Source organism: Oncorhynchus tshawytscha, linkage group LG04 (genome assembly GCF_018296145.1).
Source record: "Oncorhynchus tshawytscha isolate Ot180627B linkage group LG04, Otsh_v2.0, whole genome shotgun sequence".
Taxonomy (NCBI): domain Eukaryota; kingdom Metazoa; phylum Chordata; class Actinopteri; order Salmoniformes; family Salmonidae; genus Oncorhynchus; species Oncorhynchus tshawytscha.
This window is the reverse complement of record NC_056432.1, coordinates 29,394,671-29,421,982: the sequence shown is the minus strand read 5'-3', so window position 1 is coordinate 29,421,982 and position 27,312 is coordinate 29,394,671. Positions and strand designations below refer to the sequence as shown.

General features: G+C 42.9%; 1 protein-coding gene across 5 annotated transcripts in view; it reads left to right on the top strand.

Moving 5' to 3' along the window:
• The window catches only part of LOC112248500 (phosphatidylinositol transfer protein beta isoform), a 40,664-nt gene extending 17,845 nt beyond the window's left edge, over nt 1-22,819 (top strand). For 2 of the 5 annotated variants that reach the window (XM_042320590.1, XM_042320588.1), the window contains exons 3-11: nt 332-477; nt 806-897; nt 1,133-1,140; nt 1,668-1,742; nt 1,874-1,957; nt 12,125-12,202; nt 14,765-14,875; nt 16,468-16,590; nt 20,008-22,819. In XM_042320590.1, coding sequence (XP_042176524.1) covers nt 332-477; nt 806-897; nt 1,133-1,140; nt 1,668-1,742; nt 1,874-1,957; nt 12,125-12,202; nt 14,765-14,875; nt 16,468-16,590; nt 20,008-20,058 — 768 coding nt within the window. In that variant the 3' untranslated portion in view covers nt 20,059-22,819. The other 3 variants (XM_042320589.1, XM_042320591.1, XM_042320592.1) reach the window with 3 other exon arrangements.
• Nucleotides 22,820-27,312: the final 4,493 nt, after the last annotated feature.

Genomic DNA, 27,312 nt, shown 5'->3' with positions numbered 1-27,312 from the left:
AGTTTGCTAATATGGGTGATTGTTAATGGGACAATTTGATGGCTACAACCATCAAACTAGTAGGAGTAGTTTAAAGGATAATACAATTGTTGTCCATATCGCTCTGCAGCATGCCCTCCTGGTTCTGGATGAATCTGGATGGATACTGCCATCCTCGTAGTCAAGCTCTTATTCAACATTCAATCCAGGGTCCACCCTCTGTCATATGATAGTCCAAAACAAATGTGTTGATTCCCTGAGTTTTTAGTTGCTTTCCATGTTTGTATTCCCTTCATGAGAGCAAGTATTTGTTGTTATATAATGTGTTAACTGTGTGTGTTTTGTGTTTCAGTATCAAGTGGGTCAGTTGTACTCCGTAGCAGAGGCCAGTAAGAATGAGACGGGCGGAGGAGAGGGCATCGAGGTCCTTAAGAATGAACCCTATGAGAAGGAGGGCGAGAAAGGACAGTACACACACAAAATCTACCATCTGAAGAGGTAACACACCCACACTGTTCCTAGTGCACCATCACTATCTTGCCAGCAGGTGGAAGTGTAGTCATTCCTGTGTTACAGTAGGTTTGTAGTACCTTTTTTAAATTTTTTTATTATTATTTTAATTTTCTAGAGGCCTTCAAGACATTGACATTAAGATATCTCGTTGTATGACTGAAGTGTGTTTTATTCTGTGTGTGTGTGTGTGTGTGTGTGTGTGTGTGTGTGTGTGTGTGTGTGTGTGTGTGTGTGTGTGTGTGTGTGTGTGTGTGTGTGTGTGTGTGTGTGTGTGTGTGTGTGTGTATCCATCTATATCCCCTTGCTTCCACAGTAAAGTCCCAGCGTTTGTCAAGATGATAGCTCCTGAGGGCTCCCTGGTCTTCCATGAAAAGGCCTGGAATGCTTACCCTTACTGCCGAACCAGTGAGTCCCCTCTTCTTCTGCCTGAACTCTTACCTCTTCTCCCCCCACCTGTACCGCCTGCACCTTGTGACCACCCAAGCCATTTTCTTTTAGAAAGAAATGTTTTAAATTGACTCATTGTTGCTTGAACCGACTTACTATTTACATGAATTGTATGATAATTTCTTACTTTTTTTTTTGTCTTGGATTTGTATCTAACATTTGTTTTTTGGTCTTATGCTTCGTCTGGACCCAGTTGTAACGGTGAGTAGCCTCAAATGACCCTGTTAGATTATCTCACTGTCTGTTTGGATGGTAATTGTTTGTGCATGTGTGTATAGTTGTTTGTCTGTGTGAATGTGGCATGCTTTAGTTTTCGTGAAGCGAACATGTCAACAATTTTAAAGAATGTGGCAAATAAGCCAAAAATGTTTGAGGTTTTTATTTATTTATGGGGAAATTGTATGGTTTGAATTTACCATGATATTGCTTCATCGGGTAGTTTTTGAATTCAGGAGTTGGAGGTCCTCCTTGTGGTCATTACTAGTTATGTAAATCTACTAGGTTTAGAGCCCTCAAACGCAAAAACCTCAAAGCCAGTTCCACTGCTTTTTTTCATAGTTCCCTTCTAATCAGGGACTGATTTAGACCTGGGAAACCAGGTGGGTGCAATTAATTATCAGGTAAAACGGAAACCAGCAGGCTCCTGACCTCCCATAGGGTAAGAGTTGAATATCTCTCGTTTAGAGGGTTTGTGGTTTCAGTAAAGATTATCAATCTCCTTCTTTCAGAATGAGTATATGAAAGACGACTTCATCATTAAGATTGAGACATGGCACAAACCTGACCTAGGCACAGTAGAAAACGTGAGTACCTTTTTATCTGCCGTTCAAAATTAGTTACATTATTTACAATTTACAAATCTCACTGTAAAGGTCACTGAATGTGTCCCCGATGAAGCTTTGCTGTCATGCTCATGCCTGGCTTTGATTGGCAGATGCACAAGCTGGACGTGCCCACATGGAAGAGTGTGGAGGTGGTTCCCATTGACATCGCAGATGGGGAACAAGTGGCCCCTGCTGTGAGTACTCCTTTCTGATACTGTCGTCATGCCACAGTCCCACACTCAATAAAGCCCTGGATAGTACCCTGTTTGGCACCATCATGTGGAGAGACCTGTGCATTGCACAGCAATCTTCCTACTTAGCATAATAATATCTAACCCCATTAAATGTAAGATAAAATTATATTTAGGTCTATTCAGATGGGACAAAAAAATGAATTGACACGTTCCTTTTAAAGGGTTATTGAGAATGTTGTATTCCTTCTCAGCTGCCGGGCGGAACTATGGTGCATTGTTTCTCCTCTGCAGGTTCTGAAACCCCTCATCAGTATGGTGTTGGAAGCTCTGCAATTATAACTTTAATATTGGTATAATTTCTCAGTATATCTTCCTTTCAAATCCATAAGGTTCCTAGTACCAATGCTCATGGTAATTTATTGCTATTATTTGGCATGGCATTGCCTCACTTCACTGAGTTTGTGTTTGCACGCATTTTGTGCTGTGCGAGTGCATGTGGTTATTTGCCCGAGCAGTGTGTGCTTGCGGGGTAGGTGTCTAACAAGGCGGACGTGTTTGCCTTGCTGGAGGAGTTGTCTGAGGGCCCTATCAGGTTTGTGCCTCAGGCAAGGCTGCAGGGCCTGGCCTGCCAAGGGACCACAGATGAGTTTGTTAGTGTAATTAAGGCTCATGGCGCTCCATACGCCTGGCCCTCTCACACACACTTCCTCAGCGTAAGGCACATCGATTCACAGACCTCATTAGAGCAGCACAGTGTATTGTTATGGTGAAGGAGCTTTCAGCATTAAAACAGCCAAATTAGTGTGTGTTTCTTCCATTCTGCTCGTTTGGCTCCCTCCTGTTGGCCGATAGCCCTGAAAAGCAGCTTTTAGCTGCAGGCGCATCATGATTTATTTAAAATTGCTGGGCCCTTGAGCTGTTTGTAATTTGAAAGGCGTTTCATTTTTATTTTTCACAACAGTTGGTTTAAGTTGACTTTAGGGCTGGGCAATATAGCGAATTAATTCTAATTTCTATTTTTGCGTGATATTCCAAATCCTGTATTGCAAGAATCTAGGTTCTTTTTTTTCCCCGTCTTTTTTTGCGTTTATGTCCACTTGTTGTCTTTTTGGTCTCGTCTCTTTCGCTCCTTCTGTGCTGTTGTGTGCACCTTCCCATTTACACCAGAGATCTTTATACACTGCTCAAAAAAATAAAGGGAACACTTAAACAACACAATGTAACTCCAAGTCAATCACACTTCTATGAAATCAAACTGTCCACTTAGGAAGCAACACTGATTGACAATACATTTCACATGCTGTTGTGCAAATGGAATAGACAACAGGTGGAAATTATAGGCAATTAGCAAGACACCCCCAATAAAGGAGTGGTTCTGCAGGTGGTGACCACAGACCACTTCTCAGTTCCTATGCTTCCTGGCTGATGTTTTGGTCACTTTTGAATGCTGGCGGTGCTTTCACTCTAGTGGTAGAATGAGACGGAGTCTACAACCCACACAAGTGGCTCAGGTAGTGCAGCTCATCCAGGATGGCACATCAATGCGAGCTGTGGCAAGAAGGTTTGCTGTGTCTGTCGGCGTAGTGTCTCCTGGTAGCGCCTTCATGCTCTGTACAAGCCAGTACTTCAGGAGACGTGGAGGAGGCCGTAGGAGGGCAACAACCCAGCAGCAGGACCGCTACCTCTGCCTTTGTGCAAGGAGGAGCAGGAGGAGCACTGCCAGAGCCCTGCAAAATGACCTCCAGCAGGCCACAAATGTACATGTCTGCTCAAACGGTCAGAAACAGACTCCATGAGAGTGGTTTGAGGGCCCGACGTCCACAGGTGGGAGTTGTGCTTACAGCCCAACACTGTGCAGGACGTTTGGCATTTGCCAGAGAACACCAAGATTGGCAAATTCGCCACTGGCGCCCTGTGCTCTTCACAGATGAAAGCAGGTTCACACTGAGCACGTGACAGAGTCTGGAGACGCCGTGGAGAACGTTCTGCTGCCTGCAACATCCTCCAGCATGACCGGTTTGGCGGTGGGTCAATCATGGTGTGGGGTGGCATTTCTTTGGGGGGCCGCACAGCCCTCCATCTGCTCGCCAGAGGTAGCCTGATTGCCATTAGGTACCGAGATGAGATCCTCAGACCCCTTGTGAGACCATATGCTGGTGCGGTTGGCCCTGGGTTCCTCCTAATGCAAGACAATGCTAGACCTCATGTGGCTGAAGTGTATCAGCAGTTCCTGCAAGAGGAAGGCATTGATGCTATGGACTGGCCCGCCCGTTCCCCAGACCTGAATCCAATTGAGCATATCTGGGACATAATGTCTCGCTCCATCCACCAACGCCATGTTGCACCACAGACTGTCCAGGAGTTGGTGGATGCTTTAGTCCAGGTCTGGGAGGAGATCCCTCAGGAGACCATCCGCCACCTCATCAGGAGCATGCCCAGGCATTGTAGGGAGGTCATACAGGCACGTGGAGGCCACACACACTACTGAGCCTCATTGTGACTTGTTTTAAGGACATTACATCAAAGTTGGATCAGCCTGTAGTGTGGTTTTCCACTTTAATTTTGAGTGTCACTCCAAATCCAGACCTCCATGGGTTGATAAATTTGATAATTCCATTGATAATTTTTGTGATTTTGTTGTCAGCACATTCAACTATATAAAGAAAAAAGTATTCAGATCTAGGATGTGTTATTTTAGTGTTCCCTTTATTTTGAGCAGTGTATAATGACAAGATGCATGTCTCCGCCTGTTTTCCCAAAGCCGGGAAGGCCCTGCCTCTCACGCCAACAAAGTTGAGAGATCACCTCTTCCTCTCTGACAAGCGGTTTCAACTCGCTATTTGCATTTGAGCTTTGGTCCACCAGAATCAGTAATAGAGACATTATTTTACTGTAACAGAGAAGTTTTCTAATGATACACTTATGTCTCAACTATTCAAATTGCGCTCAGATCAGACGCTACTAAAACCAGAGTATCAATGAAGATTCTGGAAAATGAATGCGCAGTTTGTCGCATGCTGCTTTGGAGTACCACGTACTGCTAGCAGCATTTTAGCCAAAGACTGTTTATACTAGCTGTCTAGTTTGTGTTTTATAAATGTGCAATAAGCACATTTTATAAATTCTGAACCAAGTGTACAGGCTAGCATGCTGTTCAGAGACAAACATAAGGGTGTGTTCATAACAATTCAACTGTTCAACCTGGTTAGCTAGCAAATAGCTAAACTAGAACAATAAAGCTGAACTAGCATGTGGGCTTGAGCGATCGTTGATGATACCAGTGTTAATTGTCTATAGCCTAATGCCTGCTGTAAGAAGTTGGGCATTATTAGTGAATGTGCATTACGCATGGTTCTAGTTACATGTGTAACAAAAAAGGGCCTTTTCATGGACTTGATAACCAGATCAGTGACTATTGCAACAACAACCACAACAAAGCAGGTTAAACTTATGGTTGTGGAAGGCCTCTATTTAGGTATAAATTCATTAGATTAATGCTGACTGTTTGAAATGCAGGGTATTTTACCTTTAAGTCTACAACACTGCTTATTTAGAGAACATTAAAATCATTATATGCAGTATATTACTTGAAGATTTTTAGGTCCAATTGATCAGCCCTAGTTGACTTTGCACTTCTCTCTCTGAGCTCTTTACGATGAATAATGAAACCAGAAGAGGATTGTGAGACCGTTAAGAGTGTGTGCAGGGCTCCCATCTTTCAAAGGTTAGGAGTACCACATGAAATTTAGTACCATTGGTTGATTTGAAAAGAGTGGTTGATTTTGGGATGGATGAGGTGCTGGAGCTGTCTTTTTCCCCAAGACTATGTTCACAGGAATTCCCAACTGACATTATGCTAGAGAGACCTCTGAGTATTCACTCTTCAGGGTTTATACACGTTTTGACAGATGGCATTTTATGAGTTTTGCATGACTTTTAACCAGATTTCCATGACTAATAATTGGTGGCGTCTATGTAGCCTACATGGAAAGTTAGCATGAATGTGGTATTGTAGAAATGCAAACTGTTAAGGGGCCAAAAAGGTGAGTTTATCAGCTTTAAAATGTTAACTTCTAGTGACTTTTAGGATGGGTCCCTTGTTGAAATGTTTTAACTGTGTACTATTTAAACAACAAAGAATATGATCAGTCTGTGTAAAATAAAGTGGTTCGTGTGAACCTAACTCATAGCAATTATTTATTATTTATCTGCCTGTGTACATCTGTTCTACATTAATGTGCCAGCAGAGCACAACACCCTTTGTCTCGTTCAGTCAGAGTACACCTGACACCTCTTTCTATCCACCTTATTGAACAAGTGAGAAAGAGGGAAAGTGTTTGTGTGTTGTGTTCCTTTTGACCTCTAGTGGCATCCAGCTTAAGACAGGCCCAGCTCCAGCTACACTTGATCCCTGAATCCACTTGTTTAACAAGCAACTCCTCATTTTCACCTAATTCTCTCATTCTGAAAATGAACCACATAGAGGAAAAACATTTAGTTGATAACTAGTTAGCTAAATGAACTTACTAACATTTCACACAGATTGCCTGGGTCCAGTGAGTAACTAATGTTATAGCATGAGGAACGGCAAGGCTTGATCGAATTCTTAGTTAGTACTATAGCTAATTGATTCCTCGAGCTAACGCTACCTCATCTGATGTTGTTACGTTAGCTATTTAGCTGTCTGACTTTGTTAAGTAGCTAATTTTCACACCATAAACTCAATTATTTTATCAGCTAAGTTAGCTAATGTTGCTGAACATTTCTCTGACTAGCTAATGGAGAATTCAGCTATTGTGGCAAGATACTTAACAGTTCTTATTCCCCCACACTTGCTCTCTCACCTCAAAATGTCCAAATGCCAGTTGTTTTTCAGTTACAGCTCATGAAGTACGCTTCATCACCTTACCACCTTCATCTCCAGGCTTCTCACCTACCTCTAGTGGTCATGCAGGGGACGCAGACTCAAATCTCTAGCCACATTCAACACAGCCATTATTATTAATTATTAAAGTATCTCTCTTCACTTTAAACAATGCCACTTTATATAATGTTTCATACCCTACATTACTCCTTCTCATATGTATATACTGTTCTCTGTACCATCTACTGCATCTTGCCTATGCTGCACGGCCATCACTCATCCATATATTTATATGTACTTATTCATCCCTTTACACTTGTGTGTACATAAGGTAGCTGTTGTGAAATTGTTAGATTACTTGTTAGATATTACTGCACTGTCTGAACTAGAAGCACAATAATTTCACTGCACTCGCATTAACATCTGCTAACCATGTGTATGTGACCAATAACATTTGATTTGACGCGCTGCTGCAGTAACTGGCAAACTGTCTGTCCACTCTCCGCTGTCTTTTCAGAGCGCGGGCTGATTCTGTAACTAGCAAGTTGGTTGTCGCTTCTCTCTTCAGTCACATGCTGCATCCTGTTATGTGGAGGACTGGCTGATCCCAGGCCTGAGCCTTAGATGATACAGTCAGTATTGCTCCAAATGCGCATCACTCGTTTGCTTACAGCCAGTAGTGATCCAAATGCCCCCCCAATATAACATGGTTAGCCTACTGTTTAATTAGAGGGGAATACCAGCTTTCCAATAATGGTGTTGTAGGTCTTTCTCAACAGTGCCTGTCGAACGACATAATACTTATAATTACTAGCAAGATGGCTTGTAGTGAGGCTAGTTATGTTTTGGAACAGTGTATTCTGCACATTCAGGCTGACACATTCTCAATCGGCGCATTCCCTCAAGAATTGTCTACTGGCACGTATACGCTGTATTTACAGATATGAATGCCCACTCTCCATTGCTTTTCAATGCAGATCCTGCCTTCATTCTGCTTTGATAAACCTTTTTTTGACACTGTGTGCAAATCCGAGCCGGTGATGGGCCACTTTGTTTTGTAGAGGACGCAGTTCACAGAAAGTTGGAGGTGCCGGTATGGCGCTCCGGCCCAACTCAAGCACTGATTTGAGATACAGCCTTAATGAACAACGGTACAGCAAAGCCTTATCGTGCTTGTGTATTATGCTGCTAGAGTGTGTGGGTCTACTCTCCTGCTGCACTAGTGAGTTAGTTCGAACTGTATGTTTGACTGTGAATGGGTTTAGTGCCTGTGTTTTGGTGTATTAGTGCAGCTGGGATCTCAGCATTGTGATACACAGTGTGTCACAAGACGTGAGGAAGATGGCCCTGTGTCTGGGGGAGCAGTTTCACCTCAGCCTGGCCCTGTGTCTGGGGGAGCAGTCTCACCTCAGCCTGGCCCTGTGTCTGGGGGAGCAGTCTCTCCTCAGCCTGGCCCTGTGTCTGGGGGAGCAGTTTCACCTCAGCCTGGCCCTGTGTCTGGGGGAGCAGTCTCACCTCAGCCTGGCCCTGTGTCTGGGGGAGCAGTCTCACCTCAGCCTGGCCCTGTGTCTGGGGGAGCAGTTTCACCTCAGCCTGGCCCTGTGTCTGGGGGAGCAGTTTCACCTCAGCCTGGCCCTGTGTCTGGGGGAGCAGTCTCACCTCAGCCTGGCCCTGTGTCTGGGGGAGCAGTTTCACCTCAGCCTGGCCCTGTGTCTGGGGGAGCAGTCTCACCTCAGCCTGGCCCTGTGTCTGGGGGAGCAGTCTCACCTCAGCCTGGCCCTGTGTCTGGGGGAGCAGTCTCTCCTCAGCCTGGCCCTGTGTCTGGGGGAGCAGTCTCTCCTCAGCCTGGCCCTGTGTCTGGGGAGCAGTCTCTCCTCAGCCTGGCCCTGTGTCTGGGGGAGCAGTCTCTCCTCAGCAGTCTCTCATTTATTTATATATATATTATATATATATATATATATTTATTTATATATTTATATATATATATTATATATATATATATATTATATTTATATAACACTTAGTCAACTAAGCGAGAACACTTGCTTGGCCTCGCGTGCTTTGATCTCCACAACCGTAGTAGGCGCGAGCACATTGACTAGCAAGGAAACGTGTGTTGCGGTATTTCAGTGTGCGTCACTGCATGGATGGAAATCGACATGACAGAGCTGTTCCGCTAATACAGTCCTTCACAGAAAGTTATGTTAGGCCAACTAATCTTGAACAGTCTGTTAATTAGTCAGTTGTTGATCTCTCCTCCTTGATATAGCTGGATTTTATTTTTTTATTTCACCTTTTTTTAACCAGGTAGGCAAGTTGAGAACAAGTTTTCATTTTACAATTGCGACCTGGCCAAGATAAAGCAAAGCAGTTTGACACATACAACAACACAGAGTTACACATGGAGAACAAAAAACATACAGTCAATAATACAGTAGAAAAATGAGTCTATATACAATGTGAGCAAATAAGGTGAGATAAGGGAGGTAAAGGCAAAAAAAGGCCATTGGCGGCGAAGTAAATACAATATAGAAAGTGAAACACTGGGATGGTAGATATGCAGTGGAAGAATGTGCAAAGTAGAAATAATGGGGTGCAAAGGAACTAAATAAATACAGTAGGGGAAGAGGTAGTTGTTTGGGCTAAATTATAGATGGGCTATGTGCAGTAATCTGTGAGCTGCTCTGACAGCTGGTGCTTAAAGCTAGTGAGAGAGATAAGTGTCTCCATTTTCAGAGATTTTTGTAGTTCGTTCCAGTCATTGGCAGCAGAGAACTGGAAGGAGAGGCAGCCAAATGAGGAATTGGTTTTGGGGTTGACCAGAGAGATATACCTGCTGGAGCGCGTGCTACAGGTGGGTGCTGCTATGGTGACCAGCGAGCTGAGATAAGGGGGAACTTTACCTGTATGTCAGTAGTAGGCTTCTAATAATGTAATAGTACTCAGTTTACCAATGACAACAAGCAATGTTTGTTTAAGGGTGGGCGATATGACCGAAAAATCACATTTCCTTTTTTTCCAAACCTGTGGGCAAATAACAAAGATCGAGATACATCGTGTTCTCGAAATAAGCGATGTTGTGCAATTGAAGTTCAAATACACTGCATTTCAAACAGTCAGCAATGATCTAATGAATTTCGGTCTTGTGAAGTTATACCTAGGCTAAATATAAGCCTTTCATACGACCAACAAATAATCAAATTTGTTAATCAGAATATACATACATGCACGCACACACGCGCGCACACACACACACACACACACACACAGTACCAGTCACAAGTTTGGACACCACCTCATTCCAGGGTTTTTCTTTTCTTTTTACTATTTTCTACATTGTAGAATAATAGTGAAGACAAACTATGAAAATGCAGATATGGAATCAAAATATATTTGAGATTATTCAAATGTCCACCCCTAAAAAAAAAAAAAGCAATCACTGATCTGGTTATCAAGTCCATGAAAAGGCCCTTTTTTGTTACACATGTAACTAGAACCATGCGTAATGCACATTCACTAATAATGCCCAACTTCTTACAGCAGGCATTAGGCTATAGACAATTAACACTGGTATCATCAACGATCGCTCAAGCCCACATGCTAGTTCAGCTTTATAGTTCTAGTTTAGCTATCTTATTTGCTAGCTAACCAGGTTGCACAGTTGAATTATGAACACACCCTTCTGTTTGAAAAGCATGTTAGCCTGTTCAGATGTTGAAATCAAGTGGCCTACCTTATTTCTTAGAATGCAAACGTGTTGCCAATTCTTTTATATAATTGTGTTTTATGCTTATTGCACTTATTATAAAACACAAACTAGACAGCTAGTATAACAGTCTTTGGCTAAAATGCTGCTAGCGGTACCAATGCCGCGTGTGACAAACCTGAGCATTCATTTTACAGAATCAATGTTCGTTGATACACTCTGTTTAGTTGTCTGCTCTGCGCGTAATTTGAGTAGTTGAGACATAAGGGTATCGTTAGAAAAGTTCTCTATTACAGTAAAATAATGTCTCAATGTGTTTGTGTCCATATGACTGATTCTGGTGGACCAAAGCTCAAACGAAAATAGCGAGTTGAAACCGATTGTCAGAGATGAAGAGGTGATCTCTCAACTTCGTTGGCGTGAGAGGCAGGGAGAGGGTCTTGGTGTGTGTGTGTGTGTGTAAACCATAGAGGAATAGGCAAAGCGAGATGTTTCACTCGCTAAAATCTGTCCAAAATAAGGCCAATGTGTTTCTATGGGCTTATTTTGGACCCGACGCTTGTCGCCTGCCTTCACGCCTTTGAGACAACGGCTCCGATTGTTAGGGCAGAGACATGAGCATCTTGTCATTATATACAGATCTCTGGTGTAAGTGGGAAGGTGCACAGAGGAGCTAAAGAGACAAGACCAAAAATACATCTTGAGAACAAGTGGCCATAAATGCTCATTAAAACATTGATTATTGTGATACAGGCATTTGGAATATCACACAAAACATGCATTCGGATTAATCAAATTAATTTGATCTATCGCCCAGCCCTATGTTGAATGACTGGTAGCCTAGTAGTCGGACTTGATGGATTAGGTCAGAGATGGAGATCTGAAACAAGCTCATATTAGCCTATTTCATTTGTTTCATATGTCAAATAGCCTACAGTTAACTAGACTTTTGCATTTCATCCAGTAATAGAATTATTCCGAATATTCTCCCCAAACAGAATTAAGCCAGTTTAAATTTTCACTATACTATCCACAAAGACTTAAAATTCATAACTTTTTTTTTAATGTGTTATATGTAACTGTGTTATTTAGACCGCCTCAATTTAATTTAGGATCAAACACAAGACTTCTGTGTTCGCTACGTTGTTTGATATAATTTAACTCAAGGTTTCAGGAAATGGCAGAAAAGGCGAAACACTTCAGCTTCCATAGGGGGAAGTTGACTGACCCCCACCCAACCTTAGGCCTACATCAGCACCACCTTGTCAGAAAATCCTAGGGAGAGCCCTGATTTTACATTTAAATGCATTTCTAGTTAGCTACTGAAGAGCAGCCAATTACCAAGTACCCATAAGTCCATAGCCTGCCATTCCTTCTGAGGCAACATTATTAAGCTAAAAAATATGCATTTGTCTAATGATTTGAGCAGTGTGGGTGTTGCGCAGGGCCGGGGGTGACACCACCATGCTGAAGTGGGACTTTTAAAAAGGTTTAAGGTTGGCAGGTCTGCTAATGTGGAACACATATGTGTTGAAATGATTTGTTCTGTGTTTTGATTATTAAAGTGTTAATTGTCATCCTTCTCTTCCCTCTCCAGGACTACAAGGCAGATGAGGACCCTGCTCTGTTCAAGTCAGCTAAGACTGGTAGAGGACCCCTGGGACCCAACTGGAAGGTATACCTCTCACTGGAACACCAGGGAGGGAGGGACACTGCAGTTTGATGAAGACAAATCACCTCTCTCTTCTCTAATTGGGCGTAATAGAAATTGCAAGTGATCAGGTCAAATTAGCCCCTCCTGCCTCAGCTCTGCTCACACGCTCTCAGCCAGCCAGGAGTGTGTGTTAGTACATTCCAGGGCAGACAGCCACGTACAATGTGTGTCATCTCTCTTAGTTTGAGCTAGGAACAGCTCTGTTTTTTACAATAAGTCTGCGAGATATTTGTTTGTAAAAAGTGAGAGGTGATGAAAACAGCTCATCCAGAGATACCGTTTTCCCATCAAACCCTTCATCTACAGTCCTGCAAACAGGCCCATGATGTCAAACTAGTTAGATCTCCACCCAGCAATGGTTTACATCCCTTATATACTTAACAAAAATATAAACGCAACATGTAAAGGGTTGGTCCCATGTTTGATGAGCTGAAATAAAAGATCCCAGACATGTTCCATATGCATAAAAAGCCTAATTCTCTCAAATCTTGTGCACAAATCTGTTTACATCCCTTTTAGTGAGCATTTCAAATTTCCCAACATAATCCATCCACCTGACAGGTGTGGCATATCAAGAAGCTGATCAAACGGCATGATCATTACAAAGGTGCACCTTGTGCTGGGGACAAAAGCCCACTCTAAAATGTGCAGTTTTGTCACACAACACAATGTCACAAGTGTCTCAGGTTTTGAGTGTGCAATCGGCATGCAGGCTGCAGGAATGTCCACCAGAGCTGTTGACAGATAATTGAATGTAGATTTTTCTACCATAAGCTGCCGCCAACGTTGTTTTTAGAGAATTTGACTGTACGTCTTACCAGCCTCACAACTGCAGACCACTTGTAACCACGCCTACCCAGGACCAAAAAGATCCGGCTTCTTCACCTGTGGGATCTTCTGAGACAGCCACCCGGACAGCTGATGAAACTGAGGAATCTTTTCTGTTTTAAAGCCCTTTTTGTGGGGGGTGAACTAATTCTGACTGGCTGGGCCTGGCTCCCCAGTGGGTGGGCCTGGCTCCCCAGTGGGTGGGCCTGGCTCCCCAGTGGGTGGGCCTGGCTCCCCAGTGGGTGGGCCTGGCTCCCCAGTGGGTGGGCCTGGCTCCCAAGTGAGTGGGCCTGGCTCCCCAGTGAGTGGGCCTGGCTCCCAAGTGAGTGGGCCTGGCTCCCCAGTGGGTGGGCCTGGCTCCCAAGTGAGTGGGCCTGGCTCCCAAGTGAGTGGGCCTGACTCCCAAGTGAGTGGACCTATGCCCAGCCCCTGCCCAGTCATCTGAAATCCATATTAATTTATTTCAATTGACAGATTTCCTAATGAACTGTAACTCAGTAAAATAGTTGAAATTGTTAGATGTTGCATATTTATATTTTTGTTCAGTATAGTTCAACGTTGAAAAGTTTTTCTGCTCTGCGACAACTTGCACAGATGAGACTGCTAAACAGCTTTATAAAGTCTAAAGCAACTTTTCATTTAGACCCCCCCCCTCACCTTGGACATGGAAACACTTTTTGGAGAGGAAAAAATGAGAGAATCTTAATTAAAGTTACAACAGAGAACACTATTTGTGCCAGCTTCTCGGAGCAGTAGAACTCTTCTATCTCTGCGTGCACACATGCTTCCGTATTGGCACACTTTGTATTTCTGAAAACTCCTGGTCCTTTGAGCAGGGCGACGGGAGAGAAGAAATGTCACCGGAAATGTTTTGATGTGGTTTCCGTTTTATGTGAAGTTCTCCTTTAGCGGTGACAACTTTTCTAGCTAAACCCTACGCAAATGTAGAATGTTTTTCATTCCCACCATCCCCCTCTCTCTCCTCTGTGATGGGAGCATCAAACGGTGGTGGGATGGGTGTGATTGCAGCAGGTCTGTGGCATTTCTCCCTGTGTGCAGCGCTAGAATGAAGTGATTAATTAAACGGGTGTTCTGGGAGTGGTGTGCGCGTGTGTGTTCTGGGGGCAAGCAGGTCTTGGGTGTTAATAATGGAACCGGCTTTGTGCTGAGATGCCGTTATCGCTGTGTGATGCGAGCAGCGTTTTATCTGCCTTCCCCGGCCACAAAGGCATGCCTGTCTGGAACAGTGTCGCTGTCAGGGTGGAGCGAGAGAAATGGTCCCTTCATCTGGAGTTTATCCACTTTGCTCTCTCTCCTCTTCCTCTCAGGGAGACCGAGTGCCAGCTGCAGATGGATTTAAAACTGTTTTGTAGATTAGAAGACTTATCTGTCTACTGCATATTCTCATATCGATAATTATTTTACTAAGCTTCGTTTCCAAAACATGATGTATTAATGACATTTTAATGGTTGGCATACCGCAGAGATTTGTCCAAATCGGTTTAATTTTTCTGTGTTCTCAAATCACACTCTGCTTTCTTCTCTTTGAAAGTTCCATTATTGGGAAGTTTGCATAAACTTTGCTTATTTGCATATTCAGTTTTTTTTGTGATATCTTGTCAACATAAATTATTTAGTGTGTCTTCTTGCATTGTTTTCTCAGTGTCTGTTCTCCTGTTGTGTTGCTACTAACAGAAGGAGCTGGTTAGTAAGGCTGACTGCCCGAGGATGTGTGCCTACAAACTGGTCACTGTCAAGTTCAAGTGGTGGGGCCTGCAGAACAAGGTGGAGAGCTTTATTCACAAGGTTAGGACATGTTTTTTTTCCTTCAGGTTAACAGACACTAGCTATGTTTCATTAACTTGTCCAATGATTTGTTGTCGACATTAAAGTTGTCATAGAAAATATGCATAAAAAGCTTATTTCTCTCAAATTTTGTGCACAATGTGTTAATCCATCCACCTGACAGGTGGGGCATAGCAATAAACTGATTAAACAGCATGATCATTACACAATAAAAGGCCATTCTAAAATGTGCAGTTTTGTCACACAACACAATGCCACAGATGTCTCAAGTTTTGAAGGAGTGTGCAATTGGCATGCTGACTGCAGGAATGTCCCCCAGCGCTATTGCCAGAGATTTGAATGTTAATTTCTCTACCATAAGCAGCCTCCGTCATTTTAGAGAATTTGGCAGTAGGTCCAACCGGCCTCACAACTCCAGACCGACCACGTGTAAACACGCCAGCCCAGGACCTCCACATCTGGCTTCCTCACCTGCGGATCGTCTTGAGACCAGTCACCTCGACAGCTGATGAAGCGGAGTATTTCTGTCTGTAATCAAGCCCTTTTGTGGTGAAAAACTGACTGTCTGGGCCTGGTTCCCCAGTGGAAGGGCCTATGCCCACCCATGGCTGCGCCCCTGCCCAGTCATGTGAAATCCATAGATTAGGGCCTAATGAATGTATTTAATTTGACTGATTTCCTTATGAACTGTAACTCAGTAAAATAGTTGAAATTATCCCATGTTGCATTTTTTATCATTTTGTTAAGTATATTTAAGCTGCAAAAACATAGTGTTGAATAAAAATGAACTGGTTTGAAGTGTTTCCATGATCCATTTAGGCAAATCGCACATGCCTTCCCACCGATCTGTTTCATGTCTCAGGTAGTCCGCAAAAGCCAGCATGGATAGAATGCAAGAATTGACTATTTGCCATAATTATTAGAATATGTGCCAACTTATAGTCGAAGTCAGTGTCATGTTCAAACTTACACTCCTGTAGCCTAGATCTGATATACTTTTATGGTATAACTTGCATCCAGAAAAGCAAGGCGTCGCCATTCATGCATTCTTGAAATTCAAGACATTTATTTTTATAGTCGAAAAATAGATTTAGCAATCAGTTGGTATTTAGAATTAAATTTGGAGGGGAGCGTTATAGTTCTGTGATGACATCACGTGCCGCGCGTACCTTAATTATTCGGCAGTCTTAATTTATTCAAAAACAACGGTCATTTTTCGCAATAAAGAACAATCCACCTCTGTCGAATGATGCAATTTGTATTCATCTTTAGAACATTTATCCTATAGCTGTGTCTCCATTCCACATGTCACATTGTTTTTTTTTTGCGATAAACCTGGGTCAAAGGAAACCTGCCTACTGAGTCATCAAGAGTGAATATAATAATCCAAGCAGCACTGTAAATGAATCTGTAGGTACACCTCAAACACCTGGGTTATATGGTTTATGCTCAGTCTTTTGATATCCAGGACTAGACTGTATAGCATCTGACCAAGATGTGTACCTTCCTTTTTTATTCTCACTATCTGACACATGCTTCCTGGTACCCTTTTCTTTACCTCTGTATGCCTCTATCCATGTTCTCTCCTCCAGCAAGAGAAGCGCATCTTCACGAACTTCCATCGCCAGCTGTTCTGTTGGATTGACAAGTGGGTGGAGCTGACTATGGAGGACATCAGGCGGATGGAGGCGGAGACCCAGAAGGAGCTGGAGGAGGTATGTAAAGGAACATAGTGGATTACAAACGGGAGAAAGGTTCAATACTTACCAAGGCTTACTACACTAAACCTCCAAAACCATTAGACCGAGTGTGCCGTTTTTAGGGATCATCTCTTTAGTGTTGTCATGGCGGCAGATCACTGCAGTGCTGCCCTATGTGCTTGGCAGTGTTTGCCTTGTGGGTCCTGGCCGTGGTTGGATAGCAGGCTGTCTTAGCCTGTCTGTGGTGTCATCCCTCAGAGACAGTGGTAATGTTAGGAAGAGTCATCGGGATCTCTGGAAGGGAGGCTGGTTGGTCTGTTCATTAGTGGTGCTGAAACACACATTTACTCTAAATTCGTATCCCTCCCTAGATCCTTTTCCTAGAATTCTGATTATTATTTTGACTTTTTAATAGAAAATCTGAGCTAAACACCCTGTTAATTTATTTCAATCTGTTAAATCAATGATCCCCTCTTATACTTTAATGTAAATAAATCAGCTTTTTGTGTTTTATGACAAACTAAAAGGTGTGATTTTATGACATTGTAATTTTTCCCATTTTATGTGACTTTATTTACTGCCTGTCATAATATTGAAAGGAACATCAGTCCTAGTCTTCTCATCAGTAGAGGGTTCACTTTTCTTTTTACCGTGTTTGTTTGATTCGACCATGTGTACTCACAATGCTGTCCAAAGGGATATGGGGGTGGAATTCTACATTCCTGCCCCTATCCCCTTCTCCAGCCTGTCTGTCTCCCCCTCCCAGGGTTCCCACACATTGTTTATTCTGGAAAAGTCAGGGAAATGTGTGATATTTTCAAAGAAATCCATCTCAACTGTGAGAGAATTGTAATCACATACAGTGCATTCAGAAAGTATTCAGACCCCCTTGAATTTTTCCACATTTTGTTACGTTACAGCCTTATTCTGAAATGAATTAATTACATGTTGTTGGCACCTGGCACCATCCCTACGGTGAAGCGGGGTGGCAGCATCTTGCTGTGTGGATGTTTTTCAGCGGCAGGGACGCTGAAAAATAGCTGTAGCGACGCTCCCCATCCAACCTGACAGAGCTTTAGAGGATCTGCAGAGAAGAATGGGAGAAACTCCCCAAATACAGGTGTGCCAAGCTTGTAGCGTCATACCCAAGACTGTAATCGCTGCCATAAGTGATTCAACAAAGTACTGAGTATAGGGTAAATGTGATATTTCAGTTTCCATTTTCTTTCAAATGTTTTTGTCATTATGGGGTATTATGTGTAGATTGGGGACACACACAATGTATTCCATTTTAGAATAAAGCTGTAAAGTAACAATGCGGATTAGTCAAGGGGTCTGAATACTTTCCGAATGCACTGTATAGCCTGTCACTCCTTTTACAGTCGAGCCTACATTTTGGAATAGACAGCCTAGTCTTGGTCCATTGTGATTTTTCATTATAATACAAAACCTTCATCCTTGAAGTCATTTAAAAAGTCAGACATTTAGATGGGTAATTTGTGTGGGAACCCTCCCTCCCTTTCCCCCAATCTCTACCTCTGCCCTTACAGGCCTCCTGATTCTATCATTTTACATCTAGATGCGTAGGAAGGGCTCTGTTCGAGGCACGAAGGCTTCAGACGAGTAGCTGCTCCAGGTGTAGGTCTGAGGAAGGCTGTGTAAGTGCAACTAGAGTTGGGCCAATAGCAGACATGTTGGTTCCTCCTCCACTATCTCTCATGGATTCCTTGTCTGTCTTCTCCCACTGGTTTCTCTTGGTATTGCTGCATGTTTACACTGCTTTCACTCCATATACAGTGGTGTCGTAACAAGGATTTATGGTCTGGTTTGTGTGGGTGTCTGTGTGTGTTCTTGTCACGTGAACTTCCAGAACTCTGACTTGTATTAGTTAATCAATAACACCAGATCTCAGAGAAATGAAGCATTTGCCAGATCGTTAAGTGTATTGCTGACATCGCGAAAAGCTCTGTGTGTGTGTGTGTGTGTGTGTGTCTACTCAATCTCCCCATGTGAGGGCAGACATCTGTTCAGCCTGTTTTCAGAGCCAAGGCGAGAGAGAGCAGGTTTTAAAAAGGCTATGGCATCCAGGTAAAGCCCAACTAACAAGAAGTCAGCACTGGTTTCTGGCCTTGTATCTATAGTCCAAAGAAAGGCCATACATAAGTTGGATAACAAACGCTCATCTGGCACTGCAGACTTCTGTTTGTATCACATTCTCAGTAAGGCCTTACCAATCACACCCTGTTGGCCGCACTTGGAATATCAATCTGAGCGCTTTTGGCCGTACATGGAGGAATCTGGGCCGGACTGGCCGAAGTGGGGCGGTCTCAAGCATTCCTGGCCTGGCACCAAAGCTGATCATTTGGAGCTCTGCTTCTTCCCACTCTATATCTCGCCCAATCCTACATGTGTTTCTCATTTTCCCCTGGACTATGTAAACCGACTAGTGCCATCAAAGAGGCCCTCGGCATGGAGGAGTGCTTGGCCTGGGCTTCTGAGCTGAGGGGTCGCCAGGGTTACACTGTGCCAGTACTGTAGGGCTCCACAGGGCGGCACCCATGGGTTGGAGTCTTAATACCATTTATAACGACAAGCGCAGTTTCTGCTCTTTTACCAGTTCAACACCCATACACCACCAGCTCCTGTAGATGGTTAAGCTCAGTGTCCTAGAGAGCTTTATCACCTTATGTATAGACTTTGAACATGTGCTTCAGGTGAAATGAGGTTGAGTAGTAATTTATGTATCAGGATCTTAAACCAAATGTGTTGTGGTTGGACTACACTGTGTGAGTGAGAAATACCATGTTTTGGAGATGATGCACCAATAGGCCTGTCTGCTTGTGTGCTAACACGGGTGGGGTGGTGGTGGGGGAGAAAAACCCTTCAAGATGGCTTCCTCTGCCTCATTAACATACAAATGGAATTCTGCAGTTGAAAAGGAGCCTGTGCTGAGATTGAGGAGGGAGGGAGAAGTGGCAGGTAGAATCCTCATGTCATTATATCAGATTTCTAGTCCTCTGTTTAGGGCCAGCATGGTGCGGTTGAACTCTTGCATTAAGGTATTCTGCTATCAAATTCAGCCACTAATTGACTTTCTAAAGTCATCAGCCTTAAGGTTTCAGGTCCTCACACCCTATCTACCTACAAGATAAACAAGGGCTCAATAAGAACCATTTTTACACATTCTTACAAAAAAGAAAGTTTGAAGATTCTAAATGTTGATTGCTTCTCGGTGAACAGAATGCTGAAATTTCTGAGCCACATCCATCCCAGTTTCTTTCACAGTAACAAGCAGCCTTTCTTCTCGCAGAATTCCACTTGTTGACGCATGCTCTCACAGAACCTGCCTCCACTTGTTTGGTCTCTGTAGAGATGTAGTAAATGTCTGTTTATTTCTTTCTTTCGCTGCCTATCCCCTTTTCTCTACCTCAGCTTCGCAAACAAGGTCAAGTACGAGGAACCAGTGCTGCCGATGCCGAATGAGATGGAGGGTTTTAAACAGAGATGAAGATGAAGAATTTCGACGTGTGCTCCCTGCGTGCCACCTTTTTACCTTACTGATTCAGGATGAGGAGGACGAGGGCTCTGCTCCAATCGCTCAATAGACCAGCACCCTGACCTACCTGCATCCAATTATAGACATTCTATCCACAGAATAATTGATTTGTAGAAAGTGACACGATCATAGCTTGTAATTTTGATCTCCTAAAGACATTATCAAGAAGTAATGACCTCAGTAAAGCCAGCTACCACCACCATGTTGTTGATAGACTAGTCCCTCTATCTTCTCTTGATAGACGCTTAGAGGGCTGCTTGGTTGTTGAGAGATTAATATTTTCAAAGCATTTAATTGGCATGATTCCCTTATGGCAGGTGTTGGACCTGTATTTTGTTATTCCAGTCGAGTAGGATCTGTGGTCTCTGTGGTCTGTTGCCTTGCCCATTTTTTTTGTTTTCCTTTGTATTCGTTGATATTTTCCCCAGATCATTCCTTTCATGTCCTCTTCTAGCTGTTCATAACTCTGGTTTTCCATTAGCTGGCGAAAGAGATCCTGTCTGTGTTCTCCAACAACGTGTCCCTTCCTGCCATGGCGTTCATTAAGAGATTACTGACACCCTCGGCACCTGTGCCCATCCTAATATTTCCCCCTCCCTCTGCATCTTATTAACACTCTGATGATCTTGTCCACACAGGTATTTCACACTCACTCCCATGCAAATTAACACAAACACACACTCATATGCACATGTAGACCCGCGCACACACACAGGTGTGAATGCCTTTGTGGTGGCTGATTTCTTCCAAGCTCAAGCTGGGCAGATCCCTGCATGATCCTTCAACTGAAGGGAAGTGGCTGTTGGAGTGTTTGGAGCTGTCACTGTTTTTCCCACACTCCCCATTCTCCATACGCTCACACTCAGTCAATCCGCTCCTCCCCAGCGGATGTCCCCAGAGCGAAACCGCACTGAAAAACAGTCACAGATGGCGCTACACCCTTCCAGTCTCTGTCACGCACTGCTCACCCCACCCTGCAGTCCACCACCCCAGTAGCCTGCCTGTCTGTCTGCCTTATTCCTGTGGATCTCTGGGACCGTGTTCTGTTCAGCAGGATACGACCTGCAGCAGGGGCATCAGGTCAACACACCCAGCACCACCCTAGCCCAGACCAGGCTACCACCCTAGCCCAGACCAGGCCACACCTGACTGGGCCTGTTTACTGTCGCAGCTGCCTCCCTACCTACTCACTCAGCACTACACTGCCTTACTGTACCTATACAGTACCCCCACATGACATACTGTACCTCCACTCTGTCATCTACCCCTTTACCTCTTTGCCAGACTGGGGGTCTGCTTCTGGGTGCTAACGAGCACCACCATGCCTTCTGGCTCCACACGGGCACCAGTTAGGAACCACTCCGTAGTCTTTTAGGATTTACAACAGGGACACTGATCAACAGAGGGTAGAACAGGGATGGTCCTCGGGGGCCTGAGTTGGTCTCTCACTTGCACCAGCTAACACACCTGACTCCACTAAACAGCTAATCATGCAAGAATTAGAATGCAATTTGTTTAATCTGCTGTGCTTGCTAGGGATGGGGGGTGACACTACTCTGGCCCCTGAGGACTGGAGTTGCCCATCCCTGGGGCAGATGAAGGGCTTGATTGGTTTGCAATGACTTTAAGATCTGTTTTAGTTGAACCACACAATGTGCTCAAGGTCCGAATGCATGTTTGTTCTATTGAACTGTGGTGGGGTGATTTATTCCCTGCCGTGATACTGTACTGATGTAGACAACAGCACTCTCCAGCAGCAAGCCGGTCGGACAGTTCCGTGCTGGAGCCCGAATGCTACTCTGTTTAAGCACCAAAGTGCCTTCATGTTATTGTGTGCATGTCTGCGTGCTTGTGGGACAATAAAGAATGCATGTGTATCTTACCTTGTCATTCAACCTCAGCCATTCTGCCTATTTTTATATATAGACATGCTTGCAGCTAAGATGGATGGAATATTTTTTTATGAAGAGCTTAGCCTTGATGGTCTATTTTTATTGTGAAAGCCTTACAGGGGGATGTGAGAACCTTAGTGATTGGTTTAGGGGCTCACCCAAAGAGTGTGCATGGCTCTGGGTGATATCATTTGTTTACATGTGTTGTTTACTATCCACACACTTCCCCAGGGGCAATACTGACTCACCAGCAGATAGATGGCCAACTGAACTCTCCTGAACCCCATAACTGAGTAGAGATATCATGAGTACTCATGTCTGTTTCAGTTGTGACTGACTGACAGGTCATGAAAAGTCATGGCCATAATGGGACTGGATGAAGTCCACATTTCCCATCAATGACAGTTTATGCAGTCAAAGAAACTAAGAGAGGAGTGTTGAATATGACCAATGTCTTAAGATCTGTCTACAACCTCTGCCTTATATTGAATAGAAAACTTGTTAAAACTCCATAATGCAACACCACTCTTGTAGCGAACCATTGTTCTATGATATCTGCACTGTGGGCAAAGGACAGTGGGGAAGTAGTCTTTACAAGAAACTACAGTGTGGTCATGATTTATGAAATGTACTGTTAAGTTTCTAGAAGAAAATGCTTTTAAATGTTTCTGATCATCTGAAATTCAGGGGACATGGTAGTGAATGTATTTAATTTAGCCTTTTCCATTTGTAGAGTTTTGTGCTGTGAGAAGTCTACATAATGCATCTAATTACCAAATTAAATGTCAACAATGTACTGCTTCTGCTTTCTTTATTCTGATCTGATATTGGCTAGGTTTAGTTTCTGTTGGTCTCTTTGTCTTGGAAGTGTTCTTCTGAATCTGAAGCCTATGTAAATTAATTTTGACTTGAGAGAAAGAAGCCAAACGGACAAACCGGGATGGACTACCTGAACTTGTCCTACAAGAATACACTTGCTTTAATTGCAAATCATTTGGCTATGGTGTGCAGTATTGAATAATTTTCCTTAGTGTGTTCAGATTGCATGGATATAACATGCCATTTAGCGCAGACTTTTATCCATAGTGACATAGTCATGCATGCATATATTTTACGTATGGGTGGTCACAGAAATTGTGGGATTGCAAGTGGTGTGTGCTACCACCTGAGCTACAGAGGACCACAAGATGCAAATCTAATGCCACCACCTTGTTCTGTCACACTGTACATGGTAAGATATCAATATCCTCCAATCTAGACGATATTGCCATCTGTAGCAGTGTTGGTCATACTTTATTTGGATAGTCTCAAGTAAATGTTCAATAACTCAACATTTAACATATCTACTAACCCTAACCATCCTAAACTTAAACCTAACCCTTATTCTAACCGTAACCTTAGCAAGCAACATAGTTTGTTAATATTATGACCGTCTGTATATCATCTATATGGCACTATCCAAATAGTGGGACTGCAGTGTTTATTGTTTCAAGTCTGTTTTTCTTTTATTTGGGTCACTCCATCTCACAAGACCAGCGGAGAATATGAGCTGCCTGTGGTACATGTGAAGGTTCTATTGGTCCCATGAATGAGATGGTTCAGGTTAGAAAAAGAGTAGTTCTACAACCTTTTTCAATATTTTCCAATATTGTAGATGGAGTAAATTGACAATCACTTTCTGATGTAATCTAGTTTCAACTGGAGAAGAGAAAGTTCTGATTGTGTTCAAAGATTGCAATGGAAATGGTCACTCTTCTGAGTCTAATCTAGTCACGCGCTCTCATTTACAGCAGTACATCTAAATTATTCCTTCTCTCAACTCACAAACAAAAAGTTAGCTCAAACACCTTGGCAGTCACGTCTTCACTCAGACCTTGAGTGTTAGAAAGTGTATTTGTGACTCCAGAAGGACTACCCATCAGAGTCACACAACAACCGAGTCGGTGCAGGAAAAGCAGTAAGTCTGCGGGCTGAGATATTCGCTCTTTAATTCTTGTTTGTGAAGAATGGTCACGTGCACGGAAACAAGTCATATCTGCACCAGAACAGGCAAATAATACTGTTTCTAAAAGGGGACATGGGCAGAGTCAACCACACTCTAAGACAGCTCACACCCAAATGCACGGTCGAACAGGAATGGACCAGAGATTGATGCCTGTTGGTGACCAGGCCATAGCCCCTATTTTTTGTTTTTATTTAACTAGGGAAGTCCGTTAAGAACCAATTCTTATTTACAGTGATGGCCTACCCGTCATTTAGATTGCCCAGTCCAGAATATATGTGTCTGGCACAAATGTAATGGGCTGAACCCTCGCCTCTAATCTCATATATATTTAAACAATCAAAGGTTTTGACACACCTATTCATTCCTGTGTTTTTCTTTAGTTTGACTATTTTCTACATTGTAGAATAATAGTGAAGACATCAAAACTATGAAATAACACCTGGAATCATGTAATAACCTAACTAAATATATTTTATACTTGAGATTCTTCAAAGTAGCCATCCTTTGCCTTGTGAGCTTTGCATGCTCTTGGCATTCTCTCAACCAGCCTCATGAGGTAGTCACCTGGAATCAATTTCAATTAACGTGTGCCTTTTTAAAAGTTAATTTGCTGAATTTCTTTCGTTAATGTGTTTGAGCCAATTAGTTGTGTTGTGACAAGGTTGGGTTGGTATACAGAAGATAGTCCTATTTGGTAAAAGACCAAGTCCATATTATGACAAGATCAGCTCAAATAAGCAATGAGAAACTACAGTCCATTACTTTAAGACGTGAAAGTCAGTCCATTCGGAAAATTTCAAAAACGTTGAAAGTTTCTTCAAGTGCAGTCGCAAAAACCATCAAGTGCTATGATGAAACTGGCTCTCATGAGGACCGCAACAGGAAAGGAAGATCCAGAGTTACCTCTGCTGCAGAGGATAAGTTCATTAGAGTTACCAGCCTCAGAAATTGCAGCGCAAATAAATGCTTCACAGAGTTCAAGTAACAGACACATCTCAACATCAACTGTTCAGAGGAGACTGTGTGAATCAGGTCTTTATGGTTTAATTGCTGCAAAGAAACCACTACTAAAGGACACCAATAAGAAGAAGAGACTTGCTTGGGCCAAGAAACACGAGCAATGGATATTAGACCAGTGGAAATCTGTCCTTTGGTCTGATGAGTCCAAATTTGAGATTTTTGGTTTCAACTGCTGTGTCTTTGTGAGAAGCAGAGTAGGTGAACGGATTATCTCCACGTGTGGTTCCCACTGTGAAGCATGGAGGAGGAGTTGTGATGGTGTGGGTGTGCTTTTCTGGTGACACTCAGTGATTTATTTAGAATTCAAGGCACACTTAACCATCATGGCTACCACAGTATCCTGCAGCGATACGCCATCCCATCTGGTTTGGGCTTAGTGGGGGTATACTTTGTTTCTCAAAAGGACAATGACCCAACATACCTCCAGGCTGAGTAAGGGTTTCTATATTGCATTTACTTCGCCACCATTGCCTTTTTTTGCCTTTAGCTCCCTTATCTCACCTCACTTGCTCACATTGTATATAGACTTATTTTTCTACTGTATTATTGACTGTGTGTTTGTTTTACTCCATGTGTAACTCTGTTGTTGTATGTGTCAAACTGCTTTGCTTTATCTTGGCCAGGTCGCAATTGTAAATTAGAACTTGTTCTCAACTATATATATTTTAAAGGGCTATTTGACCAAGGAGGAGAGTGATGCAGTGCTGCATCAGATGACTTGGCCTCCCCAATCACCTGACCCCAACCCAATTGAGATGGTTTGGGATGAGTTGGACTGCAGAGTGAAGGAAAAGCAGCCAACAATGCTCCACATTTGTGGGAACTCCTTTAAGACTGTTGGAAAAACATTCCAGGTGAAGCTGGTTGAGAGAATGCCAAGCGTGTGCAAAGCTTTCATCAAGGCAAAGGGTGGCTACTTTGAAGAATATAAAATATTTATTTTAACCGTTTTTTGGTTACTACATGATTCCATATCTGTTATTTCATAGTTTTTATGTCTTCACTATTATTCTACAATGTAGAAAATAGTAAAAATAAAGAAAACACTTGAATGAGTAGGTGTGTCCAAACGTCTCTGTGTGTGTGTGTATATATATATATATATATATATATATATATATATATATGATTCCATATATATTAGTTTTTACACACATACACAATCAACAGTACCCAATAAATAGTGCCCAAACGTCTCTGTGTGTGTGTGTGTGTGTGTGTGTGTAAAACACCAGTCTCAACGTCAACAGTAAAGAGGCGACTCCGGGATGCTGGCCTTCAAGGTAGAGTTCTTCTGTCCAGTGTCTGTTCTTTTGCCTATCTTAATCTCTTATTTTTATTGGCCAGTCTGAGAAATTGCTTTTTCTTTGCAACTCTGCCTAGAAGGCCAGCATCCCGGAGTCGCCTCTTCACTGTTGACGTTGAGACTGGTGTTTTGCGGGTACTATTTAATGAAGCTGCCAGTTGAGGACTTGTGCGGCGTCTGTTTCTCAAAATAGAGACTAATGTACTTGTCCTCTTGCTCAGTTGTGCACCGGGGCCTCCCACTCCTTTTTCTATACTGGTTAGAGACCGTTTGCTCTGTTTTGTGAAGGGAGTAGTACAGTGTTGTACGAGATGTTCAGTTTCTTGGCAATTTCTCACATGGAAAGCCTTAATTTCGCAGAACAAGAATAAACTGACGAGTTTCAGAAGAAAAGTCTTTGTTTCTGGACATTTTGAGCCTGTAATCGAACCCACAAAGGCTGATGCTCCAGATACCCAACTAGTCTAAAGAAGGCCAGTTGTATTGCTTCTTTAATCGGGACAACAGTTTTCAGCTGTGCTAACATAATTGCAAAAGTGTTTTGTAATGATCAATTGGATTAGCTAACACAACGTGCCATTGGAACACAGGAGTGATGGTTGCTGATAATGGGCCTCTGTACGACTATGTAGATATTCCATTATTAATCTGCCGTTTCCAGCTACAATAGTCATTTACAACATTAACAATGTCTATACTGTATTTCTGATCAATTTTATGTTATTTTAATGGACAAAACATGTGCTTTTTTTTACCCCAAATGTGTGTGTGTGTGTGTGTGTGTGTATACAGTACGTGTAGGTATGTATGTATGTATACACTATATGTAGGTTTGTATGTATGCTTACACAGGTCGTTTAGATATTATTAATACATTCTAAAGTGAGATTAAGAATCTTGCTGTGAGTTGCATCACATGGTTAATGCCTCCACAAGACTCTCCATCACAGGAGGTTGG